Source organism: Hypanus sabinus, chromosome 3 (assembly GCF_030144855.1).
Source record: "Hypanus sabinus isolate sHypSab1 chromosome 3, sHypSab1.hap1, whole genome shotgun sequence".
Taxonomy (NCBI): domain Eukaryota; kingdom Metazoa; phylum Chordata; class Chondrichthyes; order Myliobatiformes; family Dasyatidae; genus Hypanus; species Hypanus sabinus.
In genome coordinates this window covers 188,229,125-188,256,545 of record NC_082708.1, presented here as the reverse complement: position 1 = coordinate 188,256,545, position 27,421 = coordinate 188,229,125, and the positions used below count along the sequence as shown (strand labels likewise).

General features: G+C 44.7%; 1 protein-coding gene across 6 annotated transcripts in view; it reads left to right on the top strand.

The window, feature by feature from the left end:
• The window catches only part of dysf (dysferlin, limb girdle muscular dystrophy 2B (autosomal recessive)), a 400,698-nt gene that overhangs the window by 290,693 nt on the left and 82,584 nt on the right, over nt 1-27,421 (top strand). For 4 of the 6 annotated variants that reach the window (XM_059965797.1, XM_059965798.1, XM_059965796.1 and 1 more), the window contains 6 exons: nt 569-730; nt 3,309-3,474; nt 8,277-8,350; nt 11,716-11,775; nt 22,052-22,150; nt 26,306-26,434. In XM_059965797.1, the coding sequence (XP_059821780.1) occupies nt 569-730; nt 3,309-3,474; nt 8,277-8,350; nt 11,716-11,775; nt 22,052-22,150; nt 26,306-26,434 (690 nt within the window). The remainder of the gene's footprint in view (nt 1-568; nt 731-3,308; nt 3,475-8,276; nt 8,351-11,715; nt 11,776-22,051; nt 22,151-26,305; nt 26,435-27,421) is intronic. The other 2 variants (XM_059965801.1, XM_059965800.1) reach the window with 1 other exon arrangement.

Here is a 27,421-nt window from a genome sequence, read left to right as displayed (position 1 = left end):
GCTGACCCTTTAACCTACTCCAGGATCAATCTAATCTTTCCTTCCCCCATAGCCCATGATTGCCTATCTAAGAGTTTCTTAAATGTCTCTAATATATCTCCCTGGCAGGTCGTTCCATGCACCCACCACTCTCCGAGTAAAAAACTTACTTCTCACATCCCCCTATATTTTTCTCCAAGTCTATGACAATGCACTCAATCTGTACCTCATCATCTTGTACACCTTTTATCAACTCACCTCTCGACTTCCACTTCAAAAAGAAAAGCCCTAGCTCACTCAGCCTATCCTCATAAGACAGAGTCTCCAATCCAGACAGGTTCCCAGTATAGAAACTTAGTTTTGACACCTCCCCCCCCCCCCCCCCCCACCCATACTGTATTTTCCTTCAATCACCTTAATCTTATTCAGTTAGGCCCCTTTGTGTTAGGCATTTCCTCTCTGGGATAAAGTTTCTGGCTTTCAACACCTCACGTCATGGAGGTGAGTTTGCACCAAAAAGACCCAGGGGCTTGGGGTGAGATAAGAGCTGAGGGAAGACCCGGTCATCGGTCGTGTGCGATCTCTGCAGGTTCTTGCCTGGGGCTTGCGGAATCTGAAGAGCTACCAGCTGTCCAGTGTGTCCTCGCCCAGCCTCATCGTGGAGTGCGGGGGAGAGATGGTTCAATCCTGCGTCATTAAGAACGCCAAGAAGAACCCTAATTTCAGCACGTCCGTCCTCTTCTTCGAAGTGGTGAGTGACTTTACAGTTATCCGCTGTGTCTCTAGGTCTCAGAGGGCTGATGGGGAAGGGTTCCTGTCAAATCCTTTCCATCCAAGTCAAGTCATTGGTTGATTGTGATGTGCACACGTATGGTGAGAGACAGGTGTAATGACCAGCTTCCTTGGAGCACTATCACAAGCATGTAGATTCAGATTCAGGTTTATTATCACCATCATGGGACCAGAAATGTATCATTTTGCAGCAGCAGTGCAGTCCGAGATATAAAATTACCAGAAATTACAAAATGAAGAAAATGAAATAAAGTCTGTTCATGAAATCTGATGGCATAGGAGAAGGAGTTGTTCCTGAAACATTAATTGTGGGTCTCTGGGCTCCTGTATTTCCTGCTTGATGGTAATAATAATGCATGTCCCAGCTGATTGAGGTCCTGCAAGATGCTGCCTTTCTGAGGCACCAGCCCTTGAAGACGTTCTTGATGGTGGGGAGGCTAGTGCCCATGATGGAGCTGTCTGAATTGACAACCCCCTGCACCCTCTTTTGATCGTCTGCTTTGGAGCCTCCATACCAGATGTTGATGCAACATGTTAGGAATGTTCTCCATGGTACATCTGAAGAAATTTCTGAGTCTTTGCTGCCATACAAAATTATGTACAGTGGATCCCAGTTAAAATGACTCATTTTGGCCCAATTAAGTGATTGTTCTAGTTAGCCGAGGTTCAAGGAAATAGTTAAAATGATGTAAAAAGCCAAACTACTGTTTAAACGAGTAACAGATTATGTATTTAAATGAAATACAAAACAAATTAGAACATTAATAATATTACCACAGTACTATAAAACTGTGTAATAGCTCTTAATAGTTATTGATAGAGGAATCCATCCAGTGTACACTGCCATGTTCTTTTCATTGAACAAAAGAAATTGTAAATGACAAAATCTGTACAGACTCCTAGTGTAGATAATGGACTGCCTTCATCGCCTTCCTGCATGAAGTAGTTGTAATCCAACAATAAACTTCACTCAAGTTCGGATGTGCTTTTGAATCGGTGTCTGTCGGTGCGAATGGAAAATATAACGCCAGCACACAAAGCTAGCGCCACGTAAAAGCTGTTTGTTCTAAGCACGTCCAGCAACTGATGCTAGTTAGACATTGCTGGGCAACAATCTCGTGTGCCAATTAAGCGGCACAGTGTCCCAAATAAAGGAAGGGAACCCCAGCTATTTTCTCAATTAGTTTTTGTTTCATTAAGTTTTCATTAAGTTTCTCAAGGAAGCAGCTGACGGCACAATTATCTGGAATCCACTGTATATATAAATGATTACACAGTGAATAGAGAAAAAATGAGCAAACAAGGCAATAGTGTAAGTAGTGTGCACAGAGACAAGTTCACGGTTGTGCAAGAAGTGGGTCATGGTTTTCTGTTGCCATGGTAGCGTTAGGGTTGTGCAGATTTGTTCAAGGCCTCAACATTGCAAGAAAGTCTTGATGCTGCTGGTCTTCAGGGCTGCGTACCTGCTGCCCGACTGTATGAGTGAGGGCATCATTTAATATCACCGGCATATGTCATGAAATTTGTTAAATTAGTGGCAATCCATGATGGTATAGAAAAATGTAAATCTATCAATTACAGTGAGTGTACTTATATGTATATTAAATTAAAAATAGTGCAAAACCAGAAAAAACTGTGAATTAGTGTTCATTGGTTCAATGTCCATTTAGAAATCGGATGGCAGAGGGGAAGTGGGGGTCCGTGATGATAGATCTTGAGGAAGCACCTCCTGTAAGTGCTGTCAGTGGCTGAGAGAGTTGTGAAGCTTCTCACCTCCTCCAGGCTGAAATCACCTTCAGTCACTGCCCACCCCAGGCATCCTCTCTTCTCCCATCGGGCAGGCCTGAATCCTGGAATTGCTCTGCTTGAGACCACCAGGAAACTGCAGAGAGTTGTGGGCACAGCTCAGCTCAGGACAGAAACCAGCCTCCCGTCCATGGACCCTGCATCAGAACTGAGTGTGGAGGGGAGGTAGCCAGTATAAAGAGGCAAAAGGGAGCGTGGCAAGTGATGGGAAGGTGTGTGAAGCGAATTGAACTCAGACACTTCTGTGATCATCCAATATTTCTGTGTTTACTTTCCTTGTGTTTAACGTAAGAGAAGAGTTTGATATCTCTGGGTCTGTACTTAGAGTTTGGGAAGAAAATGGAAGGATCTCTTTGAAACCTACCGGGTACTAAAAGGCCTAGATAGAGTTATCATGGAGATGATGTTTCCATTAATCGGTGAGTCCAGGACCAGAGGGCACAACTTCAGACGAAGGGAATAAACCTTTCAAACTGAGATGAGGAGGAATTCCATTAGTCAGAGGGCGGTGAATCTATGAAGTCCAAGGCCAAGTTATTGGATGTATTTAAGTGTGATAGGCTCTTGTTGATAAGAGCATCAAGGACTGCAGGGAGAAGGTGGGAGAATGGGAAAAAGCAGAGAAAGAAAACCAGCTGCAATTGAATAGCAGAGCAGCCTCAATGGGCCAAATGGTCTAATTCTGATTATATGCATTATGGTCCTTCCAACCAACTTCTCTATGTCCTCAGCGTTTACCGAAGGAGGAGCTGTATGCTCCACCCATCAGCATCAAGGTGATTGATAACAGGCAGTTTGGAAGACGGCCGGTCGTGGGCCAGTGCACTATCAGGTCTCTGGAAGAGTTCTACTGTGACCCATACACAGAGAAGAAAGATATGACACCTCTGCTGGCTGGTAAGAGATTCCACAGCTGTCTATTGTGTCTACGAATATAACTTCTCGCAGATGCCTGCCAGCTAAATAACAACTCATATCGAATTAACACCATTAAAGTGGGGGGGGGGGGGGGTGTACATGGTGGTGTAACTGTTAGCATAATTGTTTACAGCACCGGAGATCAGGGTTCAATTCACGCCACTGTCTGCAAAAAGTTTTTACTTTCTCCCTGTGACCACGTGGGTTTCCTCCAGTGCTCCAGTTTCCTTCCACATTCCAAAAACGTATGAGTTAGGGTTAGTGAGTTGTGGGCACGCTACGTTGGTGCTGGAAATGTGGCCATTTTGGGGGTGTCCCAACACATCCTCAATGCAAAGGACGCATTTCACTCTATATTACAATGCAAGAAGTGTCAGAAATCAAACCAACCTTTAATCTTTAGCCATCAATATGGCAGTAACACTCGAAGGTGTCGGAGAAACTCAACGAGTCAGGGGCATCTGGAGGGAAAGGGGCTTGATATTGCGGTTTAAGATCCTTTATTCAGGTGTGCTTTTGCTGGAGTAAATAGGAACTCAGCGGGTCAAGTAGTATCTGTGGGGAGAAAGAAATTGCTGACGTTTTGTATCCTGACACTGGGTTTCAACCCAAAATGTTAAATTTGGCATGTCACCACTGACCTTTTTTAACCTTTATTGATGCACAATAGGAAGCATCTTATATCGATGCATAATGGCTTAGTTCAGCAATGTTCTGTACGTGATCGCAAGAAAACACAGAGCTGTGGACTCCACCCAGTGCATCTCAGAAAGCAGTGTCCCCGACGTGGATTCTATCTGCACTTCTCGCTGCATTACAAAGGCAACTAACGTAATCAAAGACTCCCCCCCCCCCCCCACCCCGGACAATCTCTCTTCTTCGCTGTCCCATCGGGCAGAAGATACAAAAGCCTGAAAGCATGTACCATCACAACTGGTCGTCCCCCTGATGATCTGTGATCAAATACCTTGATGCTGATGGTGGAGAACACAGCTCCTTCGGTAAACTCTGAGGGTAAAGAGAAGTTTGAAAGGCTATAAGACAGGACCTGATGAAATGTCTTGGCCTGAAACATTGACTGTTTATTCCCCTCCAGAGATGCTGCCTGACCTGCTGAGTTCCACCACCATTTTGTGTGCGTTGCTCAAGATTTTAGAGTCACTTGTGTTCATGATCAAAGTTCATTTATTGTCAAAGTATATATTTATCACCATATACAACCTAGAGATTCATTTTCTTGCGGGCATATGCAATAAATCCATAAAAGAACAATAACTATAATAGAATCAATGAGAAAGACCACACCAATTTGGGCTTTCAACAAGTGTGGAAAAGATAACAAACTGGGCAAATACAAAAAGAAAGAAATAATAATAATAATAAATAAATCAGCAATAAATATCGAGAACATGAGATGAAGAGAATCCATAGATTGTGAGAACATTCCAATGATGGGACATGTGAATTTGAATGAATGAATGAATGAATGAATGAAGTTAATTTATTTCGGTCAGTACAAACATAACAAAAAGCATCATTTACAATGATGATCTCATAACAATGGTTTCATAGGACAAAATTACAACAAAAACATAGATATTCTTTAATATATTTAAGTTGAGTGAAGTTATTCCCTTTGGTTCAGGAGCCTAATGGTTGAGAGGTAATAACTGTTCCTGAACCTGGTGGTGTGGGTCCGAAGGCTCCTGTACCTTTGTTCTGATGGCAGCAGTGAGAAGAGAGCATGGCCTGGGTGGTGAGGGTCCCTGATGATGGATGCTACTTTCCTGTATCAGTGCTCTATGGTGATGGAGTGGGCTGTATCCAATACTTCTTGTAGGATTTTCCATTCAAGGTTGTTGGTGTTTCCATATCAGACTGTGATGCATCCAGTAAATATACTCTGTACTGCACACCTATAGAAGTTTGTCCAAGTTTCAAATGTCATGCTGAATCTTCATAAACCCCTAAGGAAGTGCAACCACTGCCATACTTTCTTTGAAGTTGCAGTTAGATGCTGGGCCCAGGACGGGTCTTCTGAAATGAGGACAGCGAGGAATTTAAAGTTTCTGCCTCTTTCCAACTCTGCTCCTCGGATAAGGACTGGCTCATGGATCTCTGGTTTCCTCCTCCTGTAGTCAATAATCAGCTCCCTGGTCTTGCTGACATTGAATGAAAGGTTGCTGTTGTGACACTAATCAGCCAGATTTTCAATCTCCCTTCTATATGCTGACTTGTCACCACCTTTGATTCGTCATATGACTGTAGTGTCATCAGCTTTGCTGGCCAGCAACCACTGATTTAACCCTAGCTTAATCACGAGACAATATACAAAGCCCGATTAAACTAGCAGTTGCTACATCTTTGTACTGTGGGAGGAAACCAGAGCACCCAGAGGAAACACACATGGTCACGGGCGGATACATACAAACTCCAACCTTGGTTGTTGGTACTGTAAAGCATTGTGCTAACCACTACACTACTGTGTTCACAATAGAATCAATGAAAAACTACTCATAAACAAAGATGGACAGACACCAATGTGCAAAAACAAAATAATAATAATAACAGATAGATAAGTTATAAATAGTATTGAGCACATGAGCTGGGGAGTCATTGAAAGTGAGCCCATAGGTTGTGAAATCAGCTCAGTATGGAGGTGAGTGACGTTATCGACGTCAGTTCAGGAACCTGATGGTTGAGGTGTAATAACTGTTCCTGAACCTGCTGGTGTAGGACCCGAGGATCCTGTACCTCCTTCCTGATGGCAGCAGTGAGAAGAGAGCATGAACTTGATCGCAGTTGTCCTTGATGATAAATGCTGCTTTCCTGTGACAGAGCTCTTTGTAGATGTGCTCAATGTTGGACACACATTCTGAGAAAAACCTTCCCCCCATCACTCTCTGCCTAACATCAAGCCAATGCATATCCAACTAGTCAGCTCTTCCTGGATTCCATCTGCTTAATCTCTCCTTGTAGAACAATCCTCACTTCCCAGTCATAGGTGCCTGGAACATGCTGTCAAAGGCAGTGGTGGAAGCATTGATGATAATGGCATTTAGACAGACAAATGAACAGGCAGAGATTGAATGGATATAGACCATGTGTAGGTTTCCGGAACAGTCCATCTATACGACCTTACTATTTTTGCTCTCTTTCTGCACTGCTTATTTTTTTAATATATTTTTTACTGTAACTCATAGTATATCTTACGTATTGCAATGTTCAGCTTCAAAGTTCAACATGTTGTGTGTTCAGAGATGCTCTTCTGCACACCACTGTTGTAATGTGTGGTTATTTGAGTTACTGTCACCTTCCTGTCAGCTTGAACCAGTCTGGCCGTTCTCCTCTGACCTCTCTCATTAACAAGGCATTTTCACCCACAGAATGACCAATCACTGGATATTTTTTGTTTTTTGTGCCATCCTCTGTAAACTGTAGACTACTGTGCATGACAATTCCAGGAGAAAAGTATGTTCTGAGATGTCTAGCATCAGCAGTCATTCCATGGACAATGTCTCTCAGATCACATTTCTTTCCCATTCTGATGTTTGGTCTGAACAACAACTTAACCTCTTGACCATGTCTGCATGCTTTTATGCACTGAGTTGTTGCCATGTGATTGGCTGATTAGATATTTGCATTAATGAGCAGGTGTACCTAATAAAGTGACCAATTGTATAACTCTGTGATTATAAACGTGATTCTAATTTTAATTCAAATGCAGCTTAAATTGGCATCGTGGCCAGCACAGACACTGTGGGCTGAATGAATGTTTCCTGTTCTGTACTGGTCCTATGTGTTAAATTCAAATGTTCATACAGACAGCATCTACTACACTGTCTTCAGTTTTCAAAATTACCTCCTTAAAGATCTCCATCAAGTTCAATCTAACAGACAGACAGACATACTTTATTGATCCCGAAGGAAATTGGGTTTCGTTACAGCCGCACCAACCAAGAATAGTGAAGAAATATAGCAATATAAAACCATAAATAATTAAATAATAATAAGTTAATCATGCCAAGTGGAAATAAGTCCAGGACCAGCCTATTGGCTCAGGGTGTCTGACACTCCGAGGGAGGAGTTGTAAAGTTTGATGGCCACAGGCAGGAATAACTTCCAATGACACTCGGTGTTGCATCTCGGTGGAATGAGTCTCTGGCTGAATGTACTCCTGTGCCTAATTATGGCACATTATGGAGTGAATGGGAGTCATTGTCCAAGATGGCATGCAACTTGGACAGCATCCTCTTTTCAGACACCACTGTCAGAGAGTCCAGTTCCACTCCCACAACATCACTGGCCTTACGAATAAATTTGTTGATTCTGTTGGTGTCTGCTACCCTCAGCCTGCTGCCCCAGCACACAACAGCAAACATGATAGCACTGGCCACCACAGACTCGTAGGACATCCTCAGCATCGTCCGGCAGATGTTAAAGGAACTCAGTCTCCTCAGGAAGTAGAGACGGCTCTGACCCTTCTTGTAGACAGCCTTAGTGTTCTTTGACCTCTTGAGTATTCCACCTACAGACTCACTTCCAAGCTCCACAACTCACATTCTCAGTATTATTTAATATACTGTATTAACATATATATTTGAGCTGTCTTTGTCAGACTATTTATTCCCCCCATAGATACTGCCTGACCGTCTGCATTGATCAAGAATTCCAGCATTTGCAGAATCTCTTGTGTGTGGCAGATTGTAATTCTAACAGCTCTAGACTGCCTCCTCTGGAGAGAATGGGTAACTACAGTCCTCTCCCTTCTGTCTCCCCAGGAACTCGAAGCCCATCTTTGCGGGATGACGTGCTGATTGACATTGATGATAGACAGCCTCTGATTCCCAGCCAGGTGAGGGTGTGCTTCAGACCTCCAAATGCACCTACCGCAGAGGTGGAGGATGCTGCTGTGATCTCTGATAAATGCACTTTGACTGGTGTTGTGTGGTAATGGCTTGCTTAATTCGTTTTGTACCTTCCCCTTGAATGGTGCTATGGGCTGTCCTTTTTGGGATTCAGGCAGGATCTGTAAGGAGCAAGACAAATTTCGTGGAATAAAGCTGTACACCACAGAAAGAGGCCCTTTATCCCATCCAGTCCATGCCAGCATGATCTTCTGCCTACTCCCAGCACCCGGAAAATAGCGTTCCAAACCTTTCCCATCCATGTAACTATTAAACCTCCTCTGAAATTTTACTATCAAACCCTCGCCTAGCACTTCCAATGGCTGCTTGTTCCATATTCTCACCACCCTCTGAGTGAAACAGTTCCCCCTCAAATTCCTCTGAAATGCGCACCACAGCAGTGTAGCGGATAGCACAATGCTATTACAGCTGGGGGTGGTCAATTCTGACTTCATCTGTAAGGGATTTGTACATTCTCCCCGTGGAATGCATGGGCTTTCTCTGGGTCCCCTGGTTTCCTCCCACCAAAGACATGCTGATTAGTAGGTTATAAATTGTTCTGTGATTAGTCTAGGATAAATCAGAGGTTCCTGTGCAGTGTGGCTTGAAGGCCTCACAGGGCCAATTCCACACCGTATTTCTTAATAAAATAAAAATAATAAGAATTTCATCTTTCACCTTAAACCTCTAGTTCTGGTCTCTGAGTTCAGTTTGACAGATCTAAAATTATCCCAATGTCCCATCTGAGACATGAATATTGACTTCTCTAACTTCTGTTAATGCCCTACTCCCCTTCTTACCCTATTCCGGATATATTTAGTTCCCCCCCCCTTTCCTTCTCTCTCTCTGCCCATCACTCTGTCTGCTCTCCATCTCCCTCTGGTGTTTCCCCCCCCTTTCTCCCTAGGCCTCCCGTCCCATGATCCTTTCCCTTCTCCAGTTCTGTATCCCTTTTGCCAATCACTTTTCCATCTCTTAGCTTCATCCCATCCCCTCCAGTCTTCTCCTATCATTTCTCATTTTCCCCTCCCCCACTACTTTCAAATCTCTTACTATCTTTCCTTTCAGTTAGTCCTGACGAAGGGTCTCGGCCCGAAACGTCGACAGTGCTTCTTATAGATGCTGCCTGGCCTGCTGTGTTCCACCAGCATTTTGTGTGTGTTGCTTGGATTTCCAGCATCTGCAGATTTCCTCGTGTAATGTTTTACACCTCCTCTCTTATCCTAATACACTCCCCGCTTAACCTCATCCTCCTCTTTTACCCCTTCTCTTTTCTTACCTGCCTATCACCTCCCTCTTGTTCCCTCCTCCTTCCCTTTCTCCCATTGTCCTCTCTCCTCTATCAGATTCTTTTTCCTTCTGTCCTTCATCTTTTTCGCCAATCACCTGCCAGCTTCTCACTTCATTCCCCTCCCCCACCCGTGCACTTTCCCCCTTATCTGTCCACCAATCACCTGCCAACTGGTGCTCCTCTCCCTCCCCCACCTTCTTATTCTGGCTTCTTCCCTCTTCCTTTCCAGTCCTGATGAAGGGTCTCGGCCTAAAATGTTGACTGTTTATTCATTTCCATGGATGCTACCTGGCCTGCTGAGTTCATCCAGCATTCTGTGTGTGTGTGTGTGTTGCTCAAGATTGTCAGCATCTGCAGAATCTCTTGTGCTTATATTTTATACAGTCCTAGCACAATCCTTCCCTGAGAATTTCTCCTAATGTAATAACAGAGGTGTCGATGGCAAAATCAATGTTTAAAGTTCAAATTTATTTTCAAAGTGTTATGTCATCTACAACCTTGAGATTCACCTTCTTGCAGGCAGGCACGAAATAAAAAGCACAATAGAATTCACTAAACACCACAGACAACCATGTATTCAATTTGCAAAAGAGGACAAATCATGCAAACAGCAAAAAAGAAAGAGAAAATACAAAGGGCACATGAACTACAGAGTCCATGGCTGCGGAGCCCGGACAGGTCTGAGGTAAGGGAAGCACATCCAGAAGTCCAATGGCTGTAGGGCAACAGCTTGTAAATTTTTAGTGGTTACTCACTGAGATTTGTCTTGTTAATTATAGCTTCTGCCTGAGTGGGGTACAAGCTAAGTGACTGGGTGGAAAGGTGCAATGTAGAGCACGTTCACTTTGGAATTTTGCAGGAGATCACATTTGAGCAAATGTGGAAGCAGGTTGTCAAGGGGGTGGCTGGGTCAGTATCCCTTTCCTCCTCTTAGACCAGAAGACATAGGAGCAGAACTAGGCCATTCAACCCATCAAGTCTGCTCCACCATTCCATCATGGCTGATTTATTTTCCCTCCCAACCCCATTTTGCTGCCTTCTGCCTGTAACCCTTCATGTGCTGACTAATCAAGAAGCTATTCATCTCCACTTTAAATATACAGATTCCACAAAGAATTCCACAGATTAACCACCCCCTGGCTGAAGAGATTCCTCTTCATTTCTGTCCTAAAGAGACATCCTTCTATTCTGTCCTAGATTCCCCATTATTGGAAACATCGTCTCCACATTTGCTGTATGTAGGCCTTTCAATATCCAGTAGGTTTCAGTGAGATAGTCATGGCAAAGTACAGCACAGAAACAGGCCCTTCACGCTATCTAGTCTGTGCCAGCCTACTCCCATCGACTCCTACCTATCCAGACTTCTCATATACATTGAAATTCAGCTCATGTGTACCACTTGCATCGGCAGCCATTCCAGACCCTCTCAGTCCTCTGATTGAAGTTTCCCCTCATGCTGTCCTTAAGCTTTTCACCTTTCCCCCTTCAGGCGTGACCTCTAGTCCCACTGTGAAAAGCCAGTTTGTGTTTACAATATCTACATCCCTCATAATTCTGTACACCTCTATCAAATCTCCTCTCAATTTTCTACATTCCAAGGAGTAAGATCCTAACTATTCATCCTTTCCTTATACCTCAGGTCCTTCAGTCCTGGCCAGAGACTTTTTATATTCATCTTAAATATTTCAGCACAACCTTATTGGCCAAAGGGCCTGTGCTTGTGTTGTACTGTTCTGTGTTGTATAGTCTGAATCCCTCCCCCATGCCCTCTAGTTCTTGATTCCTCAGCCCTGGGAAAAAGGTTGGGTACAGGCCCAGAGCAGCAAGCACTTCTCACACAGTAGCCACCCAGTTTTTCATTCTGTTCGGGTATGCTTCGACCCAGCGGGGGTGGGATGTTGGAGGCGATGGCTGGTTTTGTATCTGGGATTGGATGGAAGTGCATTGGTGGACTCATCAGTGTGTTTGTTCCAACCTGTGGCTGTTGTACTAACCCGACTAACCAGGACTTTTGATCTCCAGTTTCCAGGAGGCATGACCAGCTCAAGCCTGAGTAAATCCCTTTCCATGTCCAGTCTCCATGTATGTATGGTTTCATTTACATATCTTTAATGTGCGCATGTTTAATGATGCAGTAACCTGTCATACAGAGCTAACTTCTCTCTGGTCCTTGAGGTCTGTGGTTTGGGAAATGATGTCCTCCCTGGATCGCCAAAGACATCACAGGACCGAGAGTGCCATCACTCCAAAGTCATTACATAATGTTTCCTTTCCTTTCAGGTTCAGTTTCACATTTATTTATCACATGCACATCGAAACATCTCTGACCTAATTCATGCTTTACACCCCATTACCCTCCCCTTCTCTCTGGTCCTTGAGGTCTATAGCTTCGGAAGCTTCTGTGTGGGAATTCTTGTAGTCCATGGATCACTAAAGGCACCCCAGAATCAAGATACCAGCATTTCAACGGCATTACTTATTGTTTCTTATCATTTCAGATTCATGTTTAGATTGACTTATTACACGTACATCAAAACTTACAATGAAATATATATACATCAGGGGTTTCCAATCTTTTTAATGTCTTGGAGCCTTAGCATTAACTGAAGGGTCAGGAGGGGAACCCTTGCTTTACGTTAACAACCAACACATCCAACGATATACACTGAGAGAGCTGGGGCTTTTCTCTTCGGAGTGAAAGAGGGTGAGAGGTGAATTGACAGAGGCATACAGGACGATAAGAGGCATACATTGAGTGCACAGCCAGAGACAGAAATGGCTATTATGAGGGGGCATAATTTTACTGTGATTGGAGGAAAATATTGGCAGATTATTAGAGGAAGGTCTTTACACAGGGGGGGTGTGGAATGCGCTGTCAGGGGTGGTGGTAGAGGTAGGTGCATTAGGGACATAAGACAGTCACATGGATAGAAGAAAAATGGAGGGTTACATAGGAAAGAAGTCTTAGAGTGGGTTAAAAATCAGCACAATATCATGGGCCGAAGGACCTATTACCTTTCATCCTCCTTCACTCCAGAGAGAAAATCCCAAACTCACTCATTACATTGGAAATAGGATTGATGTTTCAGCTTGATGAATCTTCATCTGGAGTTGGTTAAAAGCAGCACAGGCTTTTTTTTTATCCAGCAGAGAATGGGAGTGGGCAAAATTGTCTGTGTGAGGGTGGAGATCGCGGGAGGCTGAATGATGCAATAGAATTGGTGCTGGCTGTCAGGGGGTGGCTTATTAATCTCAGCTGACCTGTCTGGAAGAGCTGTGAAACCAGGGTGAGAATGAGAGGGTACAGGAGATATGCCAACATAGTGTAGTGGTTCACATGGCACTATTACAGCTTGCCACTGCCGAGTTGACAGCTCAATTCTGGTGTCCCCTGGAAGGAGTTTGTGTGTCCTCACCATGGCTCTCCTCCATATTTCCTCCGTGTGCTTGGGTTTCCTCACACAGTCCAAAGGTGTACTGGTTAGTAGGTGAATGCAATATTATAACTGACCCTGTGATGAGGCTAGGGTTCAATAGGTGGGTAACACACACAAATTCGCCCAGCACCTACACTCCGTCCACCAGAAAAAGTGGGATCTCCCAGTGGATGCCCATTTTAATTCGACTTCCCATTCCCATTCCGATGTCTACCCAATGGCCCCCTTCAGTGTCGCGATAAGGCCACATTCAGGTTGGAAGAGCAACACTTTATATTCTGTCTGGGTAGCCTCCAACCGGATGGCATGAACGTCGATTTCTCGAACTTCCAGTAATGGCCCCCACCCCCTCCTCCTTCACCCATCCCAGTTCCCTTTTCCCTCCCTCACCTTAACTCCTTGCCTGTCCATTGCCTCCTTCTGGTGCTCCTCCCCCCTTTTCTTTCTTCCATGGCCTTCTTTCCTCTCCTATTCTCATCAAAACCTTTCAAATGTTGAAAGGTAGATGTGGAAAGGATGTTTCCCGTGGTGGGGGAGTCTAGGACAAGAGGGCGCAGCCTCAGGATAGAGGGACACCCTTTCAAAACAGATGTGGAGAAATTTCTTTAGCCAAAGGGTGGTGAATTTGTGGAATTTATTGCCACATGCAGTTGTGGCCAGGTCGTTGGGTGTATTTAAGGCAGAGATTGATAGGTTCTTGATTGGACATATCATCAAAGGCTACAGGGAAAAGGCCGGGAAATGGGACTGAGGAGGAGAAAAAAAAAGGATCAACTATGATTGAATGGTGGAGCAGACTCAATGGGCCAGATGGCCTAATTCTGCTCCTACACCTTATGGTCTTATTAGATTCTACCTTCTCCAGCCCTGTATCATTTCCCAATCAACTTCCCAATTCTTTACTTCACCCCTCCCCCTCCCAGTTTCACCTATCACCTTGTGCTTCTCCCTCTCCACCCCCCCCCCAACAACTTTTAAATCTATTCATCTTTTTTCTCCGACGTTGCTGAATGGTCTCGGCCCGAAATGTTGATCCGAATCTTTTCCATAGATGCTGCCTGGCCTGCTGAGTTCCTCCAGCATTTTTTGTGTCTGTTTCTTTGATTTTCCAGCATCTGCAGATTTTCTCTTGTTTCTTATTAAATAGGTGGGTTCCTGGGCAACGCGACTCAAAGGACATATTCTGTGCTGTATTTCTAAGTAGAGTAAAATTAAACAATATGATTCTGTACTGAACTGTGAGATACAGTTGCAGGAGATCTGAAATAAAGAAAAGAATATTGAAAGCAGGCAGCATTGGTGGAGAGAGGAAACCAGCGTTAATGTAATAGATTACATCTGGACTGGCCAGGCAAACTGGAAAGGCTGGTTATCTGAAGTAGGTGAATTCAGTGGAGAATGAACCTCGGGGGAGGTTCAGTGCTCTGTGTTTTGTTGCTATGGGTTGTATTGGAGCGGAGTGTGAGATCTGCGTGAAACTAAACTCTCCTGAAGAAGCTAGTGTCCAAAAAGGAAGAACAATTGCTGTACAAAAGGGACCCATGCGGAGGAGATGCCTAACACATTCTGACTGCTCTTTCTAGCCAGCCTGGTGGTCATCTCTCTCTCTCTCTCTCTCTCTCTCTCTCTCTCTCTCTCTCTCTCTCTCTCTCTCTCTCTACAGTTGCCATGTGGCCACCTCCCTCAAAATGATAATCATGAAGTACTTAGCCTTAACATGTACTCTGCTAATCCTCCCCTCCTCCTCCTTAACCTGTCCCTTCCTTTTCCCTCCTCTGTACCCTTCCCTCTCTCCCTATCTTTGCCCCTCCCCTCTCCATTCTCCCTTCATTCTCCTTACCCCTCTCCCGCATACTCCTACTTCTTCCCTTCCTCCTCCTTTCTTTTTCCTCCTACTCCACCACTCCCCTCAACCGCTCCTCCTCTCCTCTCGCCCTGCACTCCTTCCTCCTTCCTGACCCCTCTTCCTCTTCCCCATCCTACCCTACCTCCATTTTTCTCCCTTCCTCCTCTTCCTTTCCACTACCCACTGCTCTCCATTCTCCCCACTCTGTCTTTCCTCTTCCTCCCTTTGCTCTCCCCCCTCCGTCCTCCTCCTTCCCCCTTGTTCTCCTCCTCCTTCCATAGTGTTCCGTCTCCTCAGATGCCACCTGACCTGGATTTATTCTGGATTGCTGGCAGCCGATGTCTCTGGTTTCACAATTCTATTGTGCCTTTTCCTCTCATTCTCGTCTCCTCTCTTACTTGCATCTTTCTGCAGGTGGACAAGTCACAACCTTCCCTTGCCCTCTCTCAGCCAGCACCTCTCACTCAGTCTGCTCCCTATCACAGATGCTCCCTTTAGACTCCCCCAACACTATCCCTTCTCTGCAGCTTACAACATAGCAGTCGTGAGCCTCACCCAGATCTGACAAGCCATCTTCCATCTGAAACGTGAACTATTTCTCTCTCCACAGAAGCTTCCTGACCTGCAGAGGATCTCCAGCTACTCGTTTCTAAATCAATTTCAGGTTTATTGTTGTCATGGGCAGGCGCTTCCAGGGTGTAAATGCTGTAAAATGCTTTTTATGCCATTATAAACATGACCAATGTATATGCATCATGTGCCATGCCTAAAGGGGACTGTACTAACAGAGGTCTATAAAATTTGGAGAGAGGCATAGACAGATAGAAGCTTTTCCCATGGGGGAGGATGGGAGCATTTGAGCAGAATAGGCTCTTCCAGTCCTTCAAGTTGTGTTGCCCAGCAACCCCCGATTTATCTCCTAGCACAATCACGTGACAATTTGCAATGACAATTAACCTACCAACCAGTATGTCTTTGGACAGTGGGAAGAAGCCACTGAAGAAACCCCTGTAGTCATGGGGAGAATGTAGAGCCTCCTTACAGACAGAGGTGGGGATTGAACCTTGGTCACTGGTACTGTAAAGCGTTGTGCGAACCACTATGCTACTCTACCACCCAATAAGTACTGCATATTATTATTATAGGCAGCTGTGGAGGCCAAGACGTAGGGTGCATTTAAGGCAGAGATAGATAGATTCTTGATTAGCCAGGGCATCAAAGAGTATGGGGAGAAGTCAGGGGAGTGGGGATGACTGGATGAATTGGATCAGCCCATGATTGAATGGCGGAGCAGACTCGGTGGGCTGAATGGCCTACTTCTGCTTCTATATCTTATGGTCATGGTCTTAAAAGGAGAGCAAAATAGTGAGGTAGCGTTCATGGGTTCATGGACCATTCAGAAATCTGATTGTGGTGGGGAAGAAGATGTCCCTGAATTGCTGAATGTGTGTCTTCAGGCTTCTGTATCTCCTCTCTGATGGTAGCAATGAGAAGAAGGCATATCTTGCATGATGGGGGTCCTGAATGATTGAGGCATTGACTTTTGAAAATGCTCTTGATGCTGGCAAGTTAACTTCACAAATCTTGTGAAATTTTGTCAAACATGTTGCCAGGACTGGAGAACCTGTGTTATAAGGGTAGATTGAATAGGTTAGGACTTTATTTCTTAGAATGTAGAAGATTGAGAGGAGATTTAGAGGTATACAACATTATGAGGGAAAGAAATAGAATATATACAAGTAGGCTTTTTCCACTGAGATTGGGTGGGACTTCAACTAGAAGTCATAGGTTAAGAATGAAAAGTTAAAAGTTGAAGGGGAACATGAGGGGAAAGTTCTTCACTCAGAGGGTGGTGAGAATGTGGAGTGAGCTGCCAGTGCAAGTGGCCCATGTGAGATCAATTTCAATATTTAAGGAAAGTTTGAATAGGTACATGGATAGTAAGGGGATGGAGGGCTATGGTCCTGGTGCAGGCTGACGGGAGTAGATTTGCAATGGAATAGATGTGCTGAAGTGCCTGTTTTTGTGTTGTACTTTTCTATGAATTTATTACTCTGTATTTCAATCAACTCAGTCTTGTAAACCTCAGGGAACTTGGACTCAATCAGTAAAACCTACGTCATAATTTAGCCTGCTTGACCTGTTCAATCTGAGTAGAGTTGAGCCCAGAACTACTTCACCAACACATTAACATCAAATTAGAATCAGATTTATTATCACTGATTTGTACGACATGACATTTGTTGTTCATTGGCAGCACTGCAGTGCAAGGACATAAAGTTAATACAGATTGCAAAATAAATAAATAAATAGTGCGTATAATGGAGCAATGAGGTAGTGTTTATGGACTGTTCAGAAACCTAATGGTGGGTGGAAAATAAAAAAAATAAAGACCTGGGAGCAAATTGGCAAGTACAAACTAAGTGAGGCATGAGGGATAGGATTTCCCAGAGTCACCGTCCTCAGAGACCCCCCTGTGCTGTCTGTGTGGAGTTTGGCACGTTTCCTTCCTAATAGAATAGGACAGAATAGAACATTATTGTCATTGTTCAAGACTACAAGATTGCAGTACTTCCCCAGTCTGTGCAAAACAGATACTTACAATGCCTGTGGCACGGCTTAATTTTTAAGAAGTCCCATATTTACATGCAACAAGTGTCTTAGATAGTCCATAGCACTCAAAGGCTATTGGCAAGCCAGGGTGTAGCATTATTCAGCTGCACAACAGCCCCCTGGAAGAAGCCGATTCTCAGTCTTACTGTCTTGGTGAAGATGTTTCTGTATCTCCTACAAGATGGCAGGACAGTGTCTGGGATGGGATGGGTCTTTAATGATGTTACAAACGTGCCATTGGTATCAAGAGTTGTATATTGTCTCCAGGTCCAGTAGTTCAGTCCCAACAATGTGCTAAGCTGTCCTAATCACCCATTGGAGTGCCAAAGACATGTGGGTTCATTGGTTACCTTGGCATTGTAAATGGAGGCGACAGTTGTGTGACGGTTACCATAACAGTCACAGTGCCAGTCACCCAGTTCAATTCCTGCTACTGTCTGTAAGGAGCTTGCACTTTCTCTCCATTCCCACATGGGTTTCCCCCGCGTGCTCTGGTTTCCTCCCATATTTCCAAGGCATACCGGTTAGTAGGTTAGTGGGCATTGTGGATTGGTTGGGCTGGGAGGGGATGTTACTGTGCTGTATCTCTAAATGAAAAAAATAAAAATGAGTAAAAGTAAAAATAATTCCAAATCAGAATCGGATTTCTTTGGAGATGACCAAATCTACAATAACTTACAAAGATACATAAACAGTGTTGGAAAAGGGATTAATGAGGTAGCGTTCCTGAAATGTGATGGTGGAGGGGAAGCAGCTGTCTCAGTAATCTTATAGTGGCTAACTAATCGACAATACTGCATGACTTTGGGAAGAAACCCAGGCGGTTACACGGAGAACGTGCAAATACCACACAGAAATAACAGCAGAGGTCAGGATCAAACCTGGGTCACTGAAGCTATGAAGCACTGGTACCCAGTGGTACTAATCTGGGGTTCCACAGCCAGCATCTGCTGTGGAATTAGAAATGTATTTTACTGTGCAAGTCTTATGCACATATATATGTGTGTAGCTAGGATACCTAAGATCTTTGCACATTACTGTAGTAATTGTATGTATTTTTGCCACAAAAACAAAGCAAACTTCATGACATAATGAGTGATGATAAACCTGATTCTGTTATGGGTCTCTATCGTGGACTGCAAGTGGGAAGGGGACAGGGAGAGGGAATCATGGATGGAGAGGGGAGGGAATGGGAAGCACCTGAGAGACATTCTGTAATGATCAGTAAACCAATTGTTTAGGATCAAATGACCGTGCCTGGTGTCTCAGGGCTGGGTGTGTCTGCACCTGCGCCACCCCCCCCCCAGTACTCCTCCTCTGCCACCTGTCTCACACCCCTCCCACAGTGCTCCACCCTCACTATTCCCAACATCCTTTGCTTCTGCCAGGTTTACAAACTTGCTCTTCCTTTCCTGTTGACAGATACAGTACTGTGCGAAGTCTCAGGCACCCTAGCCGTCTAATCTGTATGTGCCTGAGAGTTTTCACAGTGCTGTAGTCTCCCCCATGCGTGAGTGGGTCGGTGATCACTCCTGAGCTAACACTTTGTTTCTGTTGCTTTGCTGCATGGATGAAATCAGGAAATGACATGGGTAAGTGTCAGGGAACTTACAATCATTTGATATCCACACTGCTCTGATATTCTAGTGATCACCAATCCTGTCATTGCCTGTAAGGACTTTGTACATTCTCCCCAAGAACATACAGCTTTCCTCTGGGTGCTCCAGTTTCCCTCCACATTCCAAAGATGTACGGGTTAGGGTTCGTGAGTTGTGGGCATGCTGTGCTTGTGAGCTGCCCCCAGCTCATCCTCAGACAGACACATTGTGACTAATAAAGCTATTTTATCTTTCTTTGGACTGGGGATATCATGCACCAAAGAGGGACTCCTGATCTCCCTGGAGACCTTTATCTTTATCTACCTGGACTTCACTTCCTCTGTAACTGTAACTCTGTATTCTATATTCGGGTTTCCTTTCAATGAAAGATTCTATCGGACTCTGGAATGGACGTCTCATACACGAATGATGAACTCAATCTACTGTGCCTCATCATAGAGGCGTACAAGACTGTAAGAGGCATTGGTGGAGAGGACTTCCTCTGGGGTGGCAATGGCAGATACTAGGGGACATAATGTTAAGGTGAAAGGGGGGATGTCAGAGATAGTTATTTTATACAGAGAGTGGTGTGTTTGTGGAACACCCTGCCAGGGATGGTGGTAGAAGCAGGTACATTAGGAACATTGAAGCAACTCTTAGACAGACAGACATACTTAATTGATCCCAAGGGAAATTGGGTTTCATTACAGTCGCACCAATCAAATGTAGAAATATATAAGTATAAAACCATAAATAATTAAATAATAATAAATAAATTATTCCAAGTGGAAATAAGTCCAGGACCAGCCTATTGGCTCAGGGTGTCTGACACTCCGAGGGAGGAGTTGTAAAGTTTGATGGCCACAGGCAGGAATGACTTCCTATGACGCTCAGTGTTACATCTCGGTGGAATGAGTCTGGCTGAATGTACTCCTGTGAAGGAGTACGATAGGTGCAAGGATGATAGAAAAATGGAGGACTATGTGGGAGGGAAGGGTTGGATTGAACTTAGAGTAGGATAAAGGATTGGCACAACATTGCGGGCTGAAGGGCCTGTACTGTTCTGTGTTTAATGTTCTATCATGGCCCTGCACCGCACTTTCTCTGTAAGCGCATGTCCAGAAATCTGATTTCATCTTTACCATCCGAGCTCAAGCACAGCCTCTATCCCATTGTTACCACTCTTTAACAGACTGAAGGTGTAACTGTAAGTTGCACATTGCACATTTAGACAGCAACATAACATAAGGTTTTTACTCTTCACGTATGTGAAGGATGTAAGAAATAAAGTCAATTCGATTCAATAATCCTTATTTCTCAACCCACTTTGCCATTACCCTCCCATGATTTTTGTTTCCCACCCCTCCTGGCTTCACCTATCACCTTCTAGCTGTTCGTCCTTCCCTGCCGCCCCAACATCTCCCCTTCCCTACTCGTCCTGAAGGAGGGTCTTAGTCAGAAATGTCGACTGTTTATTCATTTCCACAGGTGCTGCTGACCTGCTGAGTTCCTCCAGCATTGTGTGCGTTGCTCTGGATTTCCAGCATCCGCAGAATCTCTTACGTTTACGATTTTTGGCAATCTCTTATCTTTTTGCTACTCAACGTATTTGTGTAGGACACGATTTGCTTGGCTCATAAACAAGCGTTTCGAATCATGTTGAGTTCTTGTCGTCTGCTCAAGCCCATGTGTGTGCTGGTGTGGCAGTGTCACAGACACAGAGCATCTGACAAGCAGCATTCACAAGAAAAACATAAATTATACACAAATCTTACAGGAGAGAACACAATTAGAACGAAAAAGGCTACTTTAGTGCAAAGTGATCAAAGTTGTCACAGTGTTGGTTAAACTGTGCAGAGGTCCAGTGCAGGCAGGCAAAAGCCCCATAAGACATAGCAGCAGACGATAAGACATACGATCATTTGGTCCATTGAGCCTGCTTCACCATTCCTTCATGTCTGATGCCCTGACTAATCAAGAACCTATCAACCACCGTTTTAAATATACCCAGTGGCGTGGCCTCCACAGCCGCCTGTCGCAACAAATTTTGCAGAATCACCGTTCTCTAAATGGCCGTCCCTCTGTTCTGAGGCTGCACCCTCTGGTCCTAGACTCCCACACGATAGGAAACATCCTCTCCACATCCACTGTATCAGGCCTTTCAATATTCAATAGGTTTCAATGAGATGCCACCACATTATTCTAAACTCCAGTCAGCACAGGCCCAAAGCCATCAAACACTTCTCATATGTTAACCCTGTCATTCCTGGAATCTTTCTCCTGAGCCACCTCTGGACCCTCTCCAATGGCAAAGCATCTTTTCTGAGATAAGGGGCCCAAGACTGCTCACAGTACTGGGGCCTTAAAGCGTCAGCACTACATCCTTGCTCTTATATTCTAGTTCAATCCAGACCTTCAATCGTTTGATCTTTCAAATACTTATCCACCACCATCATAAATGATCTTCTCTTAGGCGAGGGACCCAGAATTGCTCACAATACTTTATACATTCTTAAATGACCATAATGAATCTGCCTCCTGGCAGAGTATTCCACGCACCCAACACTCACTGAGTAAAAAAAACACTTACCTCTGACATCCGCCCTGATACCTTCCTCCAATCATCTGAAAACTATGTCCTCTTCTATTAGGTATTTATGCCCAGGGAAAAAATATCTCTGGCCGTTCTCTTTATATCAATGCCTCTTATCATCGTATCAAGTCACCTCTCATTCTCCTCCACCATGGGGCTTTATTTGACTGTGCCAAGGTCAGCGGGGCTGCAGATAGTTCCCCTCAGCACAGCACTCCCTCCACACTGAGCTTTCTTTCACGGACTTGTCAAATCTTACTGATTTTTTCAGGAAGATGAGTTTGTTGACTGGTGGAGCAAGTTCTACGCTTCAACAGGAGAGAGACAGAAGTGTGGCACGTACCTGGACAAAGGCTTTGATACCCTCGAGGTAAGCAGAGTTCTTTCTCTCTGAAGACTGTCACAGGTAGGCAGGGTGTTACCTTTCATCCATCTGCTCGGTGTAGGAACTGCACTGCGGCAGACAGGAGGGCTCTGCAACGGGTAGTCAGACTTCCCAACACATCGCCGGCACCAGCCTACCTGCCGTCAAGGATGTATATATATAGAAAGGTGTTGTAAAAGGCCAGTAACATCGTGAAGGATCCCACCCAACCTGCTCGTGGAGTGTTTGTCCCACTCCCATCTGGGAGGAGGCTACGTAGCATCCATGACAGGACCACCAGACTCAAAAACAGTTACTTTCCCCAAGCAGTAAGGCTGATCAACACCTCCACCCACCAACATTACTTTACCATTTCATGTCAGTCATCTTATGCAGACACGCCTGTGCCTAGCGCCACTTTATGGACATACAATCAGTCTCTGTGTATAAGCTATCTTACGTATTTATATTTATTGTGCTTTTTTAATATTGTGTTCTTTATCTTATTGTGTTTTTTTGTGCTGCATTGTATCCAGAGTAGCAATTATTTTGTTCTTCTTTACACTTGTGTACTGGAATTGACATTAAACAATCTTGAACCGTGAACCTGTTGAAGTATCCCTGTGTTGATCCCAAGGGTTCTAAACTTTCCTGGCATCCAAAGTTCATGGTACTAATTTGTAATCATAGTCATACATCAAGGAAGCAGGACTTCTATTTATTTATGTATTTATGCAGATTTTATTCCATAACCGTACTTTAACCTCTAACTTTATTTATTTTATAATTTTGTATCTTTATAATTGTTAAGTGTTGTTTTTTTGTTCTATGTCGCGCTCTGACTGACACACCAGAACAAATTTCTAATACATGTGCAGTTTTGGTCACCTACCTCCTGGGAAGTCGTAAACAAGGTTGAAAGAGTACAGGGAAAATTTACAAGGATGTTGCTGGGTCTGGAGGACCTGAATAATAAGATTAAATACGCTGGGACTTGATTCCTTAGAACGTAGAAGATTGTGGGGAGATTTGATAGAGGTCTACAAAATTATGAGGGGTATAGATAGGGGAAATGCAAGTGGTCTTTTTCTACTAAGGTTTGGTGGAACTACAACCAAAGGTCATGGGTTAAAGGTGAAAGGTGAAAGGTTTAATGGGAACATGAGGGGAAAAATCTTCACACAGAGGGTCATGAGAATGTGGAAAGAGCCTGCCAGCACAAATTGGTGCAACTGAGCTTGATTTCAATGCTTAAGCAAAGTTTGATTATAAGACCATAAGACATAGGAGCAGAATTAAGCCATTTGGCCCATAGATTCTGCTCCACCATTACATCATGGATGATCCTTTTTACCCCTCCTCAACCCCATTTTCCAGCCTTTTCCATGAAACCTTTAATGCCAATCAAGAACCTATCTATCTCTGCTTTGAATATAACCAAGGACCTGGCCTCCACAGCTGCCTGTGGTAACAAATTCCACAAATTTACCAAAGGTTTCAAAGGTACATTTAATTTCAGAGTAATATATATGACATACATCCTGAAATGATTTTTCTTTGCAAACACTCACAAAAACAGAGGAGTACCCACAAAGAATGATAGATGTTAACTGTTAGAACCCCACAGAGTCCCCCAGCTTCCCTCCCTCCCGTGCGTATGCAGCAACAAGTAACAATCCCCTCCCTCCCACCGGCAAAAAAAGCATCAGCACCCGCCATCGAGCAAGACACAGACTTCCAGTACTCCAACGACTGCTCACTCACCCGGTATTTGACATACCACAGGCTCTCTCTCTCTCACTCTCTCTCTCTCTCTCTCTCTCTCTCTCTCTCTCTCTCTCTCTCCCCCTCTCTCTCTCTCTCTCCCTCTCTCCCTCTCCCTTTCTCCCTCTCTCTCTCCCCCCCTCTCTCTATTAAGGGAGAAAGAGGTGTCTCCGTGAGGGGAGACATAACAAACAACTTGCTGATTTATGATGTTAAAAGACTGCTGTGTTGTTTTTTTCTGAGCTCTGTGCCCAAAGACCTTGGCCCTCCAAAGGCGAGCGAGGCTCTTGGGCCGAGCCCCTGGCATGCCGAATAATGACCAGTCGTGAAACCCCGAGAGCGGGTCCCATTCCCGCAAAGAACCATAGTCACTGGGTAATTCTACTCCTCAAAAGAACCCTGAAAATGAAAAATACAGATACTAAAGATGGAAATAGAGCTGTTTCCGAAGATGCAGGCAAAGGAGTCGCCGTTAGGCACCATTAATCCTCCATTACCACCCTTTGGCTAAAGAAATTTCTCTGCATCTCTGTTTTAAATGGACGCCCCTCTATCCTGTGGCTGTGCCCTCTTGTCCTAGACTCCCCCACCATGGGAAACATCCTTTTCACATCTATCATGTCTAGGCCTTTCAACATTCGAAAGATTTCTTTAGAATTTAGAAGGATGAGAGGGGATCTGATTGAACCATATAAGATTATTAAGGGATTGGACACGCTGGAGGCAGGAAGCATGTTCCCACTGATGGGTGAGTCCAGAACTAGAAGCCACAGTTTAAGAATAAGGGGTAGGCCATTTAGAACAGAGATGCAGAAAAACTTTTTCACCCAGAGAGTGGTGGATATGTGGAATGCTCTGCCCCAGAAGGCAGTGGAGGCCAAGTCTCTGGATGCATTCAAGAGAGAGTTAGATAGAGCTCTTATAGATAGTGGGGTCAAGGGATACGGGGAGAGGGCAGGAATGGGGTACTGATTGTGTATGATCAGCCATGATCACAGTGAATGGCGGTGCTGGCTAGAAGGGCCGAATGGCCTACTCCTGCACCTACTGTCTATTATCTATTGTTTCAATGAGATCCTTTCTCATATCTCTAAATTCCAGTGTGTACAGGCCCAGAGCCGTCAATCATTCCTCGTATGATAACCCTTTCATTCCCAGTACCATCCTTGTGAACCGGCTATGGACCCTCTCCAATGCCAGCACATCTTTTCTTAGATGAGAAACCTAAATCTGTTCACAGTACTCAAGGTGAGGCCCCACCAGTGCCTTATAAGTCCTCCCCATCACACCCCTGCTAGAATAGGTATATGGATGGGTGGGATGTTGATGTGTTGAGGTTGATGGGACTAGGGGACTTAAATGGTTTGGCATGGTCTAGATGGGCTGAAGGGCCCATTTCTGTGCTGTATGACTATTACATGTACATGACAGTACTCCTCTCAACTAACGTTAGAGGGGCATTTGATGGCTGTGGGCCTGTATTCACTGGAGTTTGGAAGAATGAGGTGGGATCTCATTAAAGCCTATTAAATATTGAAAGGCCAGGACAGAATGGATGTGTAGAGGATGTTTCCTATGTGGGTGAGTCGAGGATGAGAGGGCACAGCCTCTGAATAGAGGGATGCCCATTTAGAACAGAGATGAGAAGGAATTTCTTTAGCCTGAGGGTGGTGAATCTGTGGAGTTCATTGCCACAGACGGCTGTGGAGGTCAGATTATTGAGTATGTTTAAATTAGAGCTTGATAAATTCTTGGTTAGTCCGGGCATCAAAGGTTATGGGGAAGAGGCAGGAGAATGGGGTTGAGAGGGATAATAATCAGCCATGATGAAGTGGTGGCGCAGACTCGATGGGCCAAATGGTCTAATTCTGCTCCTATGTCTTATGGCCTTGAGGAAATGACACAGACAAAGAGATGAATTTCAGCATGGATCAACTGTGATTAAATTGAATAGTGGGTAGGTTAAAGGACCCAGATTTGGTAAATCGATTAGCGTACACACTGTTCTTAAGATCAGATCATTACATGGTGCATTGAGGTAGAACAAGGTAAAACAATAACAATGCAGAATCAAGTGTTACAGATTGAGTGCAGCAAGGTGCAAGGACCATAACAAGGTAGACTGTGAGGTCAGGAATCCATACGTGAGTTCCATTTGAGAGTCTGAAAACAGTGGGATGGAAGCTGTCCTTGATACTGGTGGTACGTGCTTTCAAGCATTTGTATCTTCTGCCTGACGGGAGAGGACAGAAGAGAGACTGTGCCGGGTGCTTGGGGTTTTTGATTATACTGGGTGCTTTCCCTAGGCAGCGAGAGGTGTAGACAGTGTTGAAGGAGGTGAGGCTGGTTTCCATGATGTGCTGAGCTTTTCTTTCTTCCCATCCTCTTGTGGCACAGGTTTACGACACAGAGCTGGAGAAAGTCAAGGACTTTGAAGGGTTAACGGACTTCTGTCGCACCTTCCCGCTGTATCGTGGGAAGACTGAGGGTGAAGATGAAGACCCATCAGTGGTTGGAGAGTTCAAGGTATGTCGAGAATTAGTCAGGCTTCTATACAGACTGGCATCCTGAGGTGGGAGGAAATTTAGAAAAAATTAGGATCATTGTAAGTCTGTAAGACCTGGGAGCAGCAGCACTGGATACTAATCAAGAATCGGTTTTAAATATACCCAATGACCTGGCCTTCAGAGTCATCCTTGGCAATGATTACCACTCTCTGGCTAAAGCAATTCCTCCTCATATCCATTCAAAATGGACATCCCTCCATTCTGAGTCTGTGCCCTCTGGTCCTAGACTTCCCCACGATAGGAAACACCCTCTACATCCAGACTATTTAACCCTCACTGTGTGGGCGTTGGAGAAATGGGTAGGTTGATCCTGCAATCAAATCCCTCACCTGGGGTGTAACTTTGGGGATTAATGGTGGGACAAGGGGCAGAAATCAAAGTGAGCTGGGGGGGGTGAGGGCTGTTACCAAGCGAACAAGGGGCAGAGGTCAAAGTGAGCTGGGGGGTGAGGGCTGTTACCAAGCGGACAAGGGGCAGAAATCAAAGTGAGCTGGGGGGTGAGGGCTGTTACCAAGCAGACAAGGGGCAGAGGTCAAAGTGAGCTGGGGGGTGAGGGCTGTTACCAAGCGGACAAGGGGCAGAGGTCAAAGTGAGCTGGGGGGGGGGTGAGGGCTGTTACCAAGCGGACAAGGGGCAGAGGTCAAAGCCCAGTTTATTGTCATCTGCACAAGTTCATGTCTGCACAGGTGTGAGGGAAAATATACCTGCGGCAGTATCACAGGCACACAGCATCAGATAAACAGCATTCACAAGAAAACATAAATTAGACACAATTTTTACAAGAAAGGCACAATTAGAACAAAGGAAACAAATTCAGTTTTAGCACACAGTGGTTAAAGAGTCCACAGCATTGCTAAACTCTGGTGATTAGGGTAGAACTAAATGGAAGTGGGGGAGTTGTTGGTTGTTTAAGGGTTGCTGGGGAGGGAGGGGGTAGTTTTCAGGG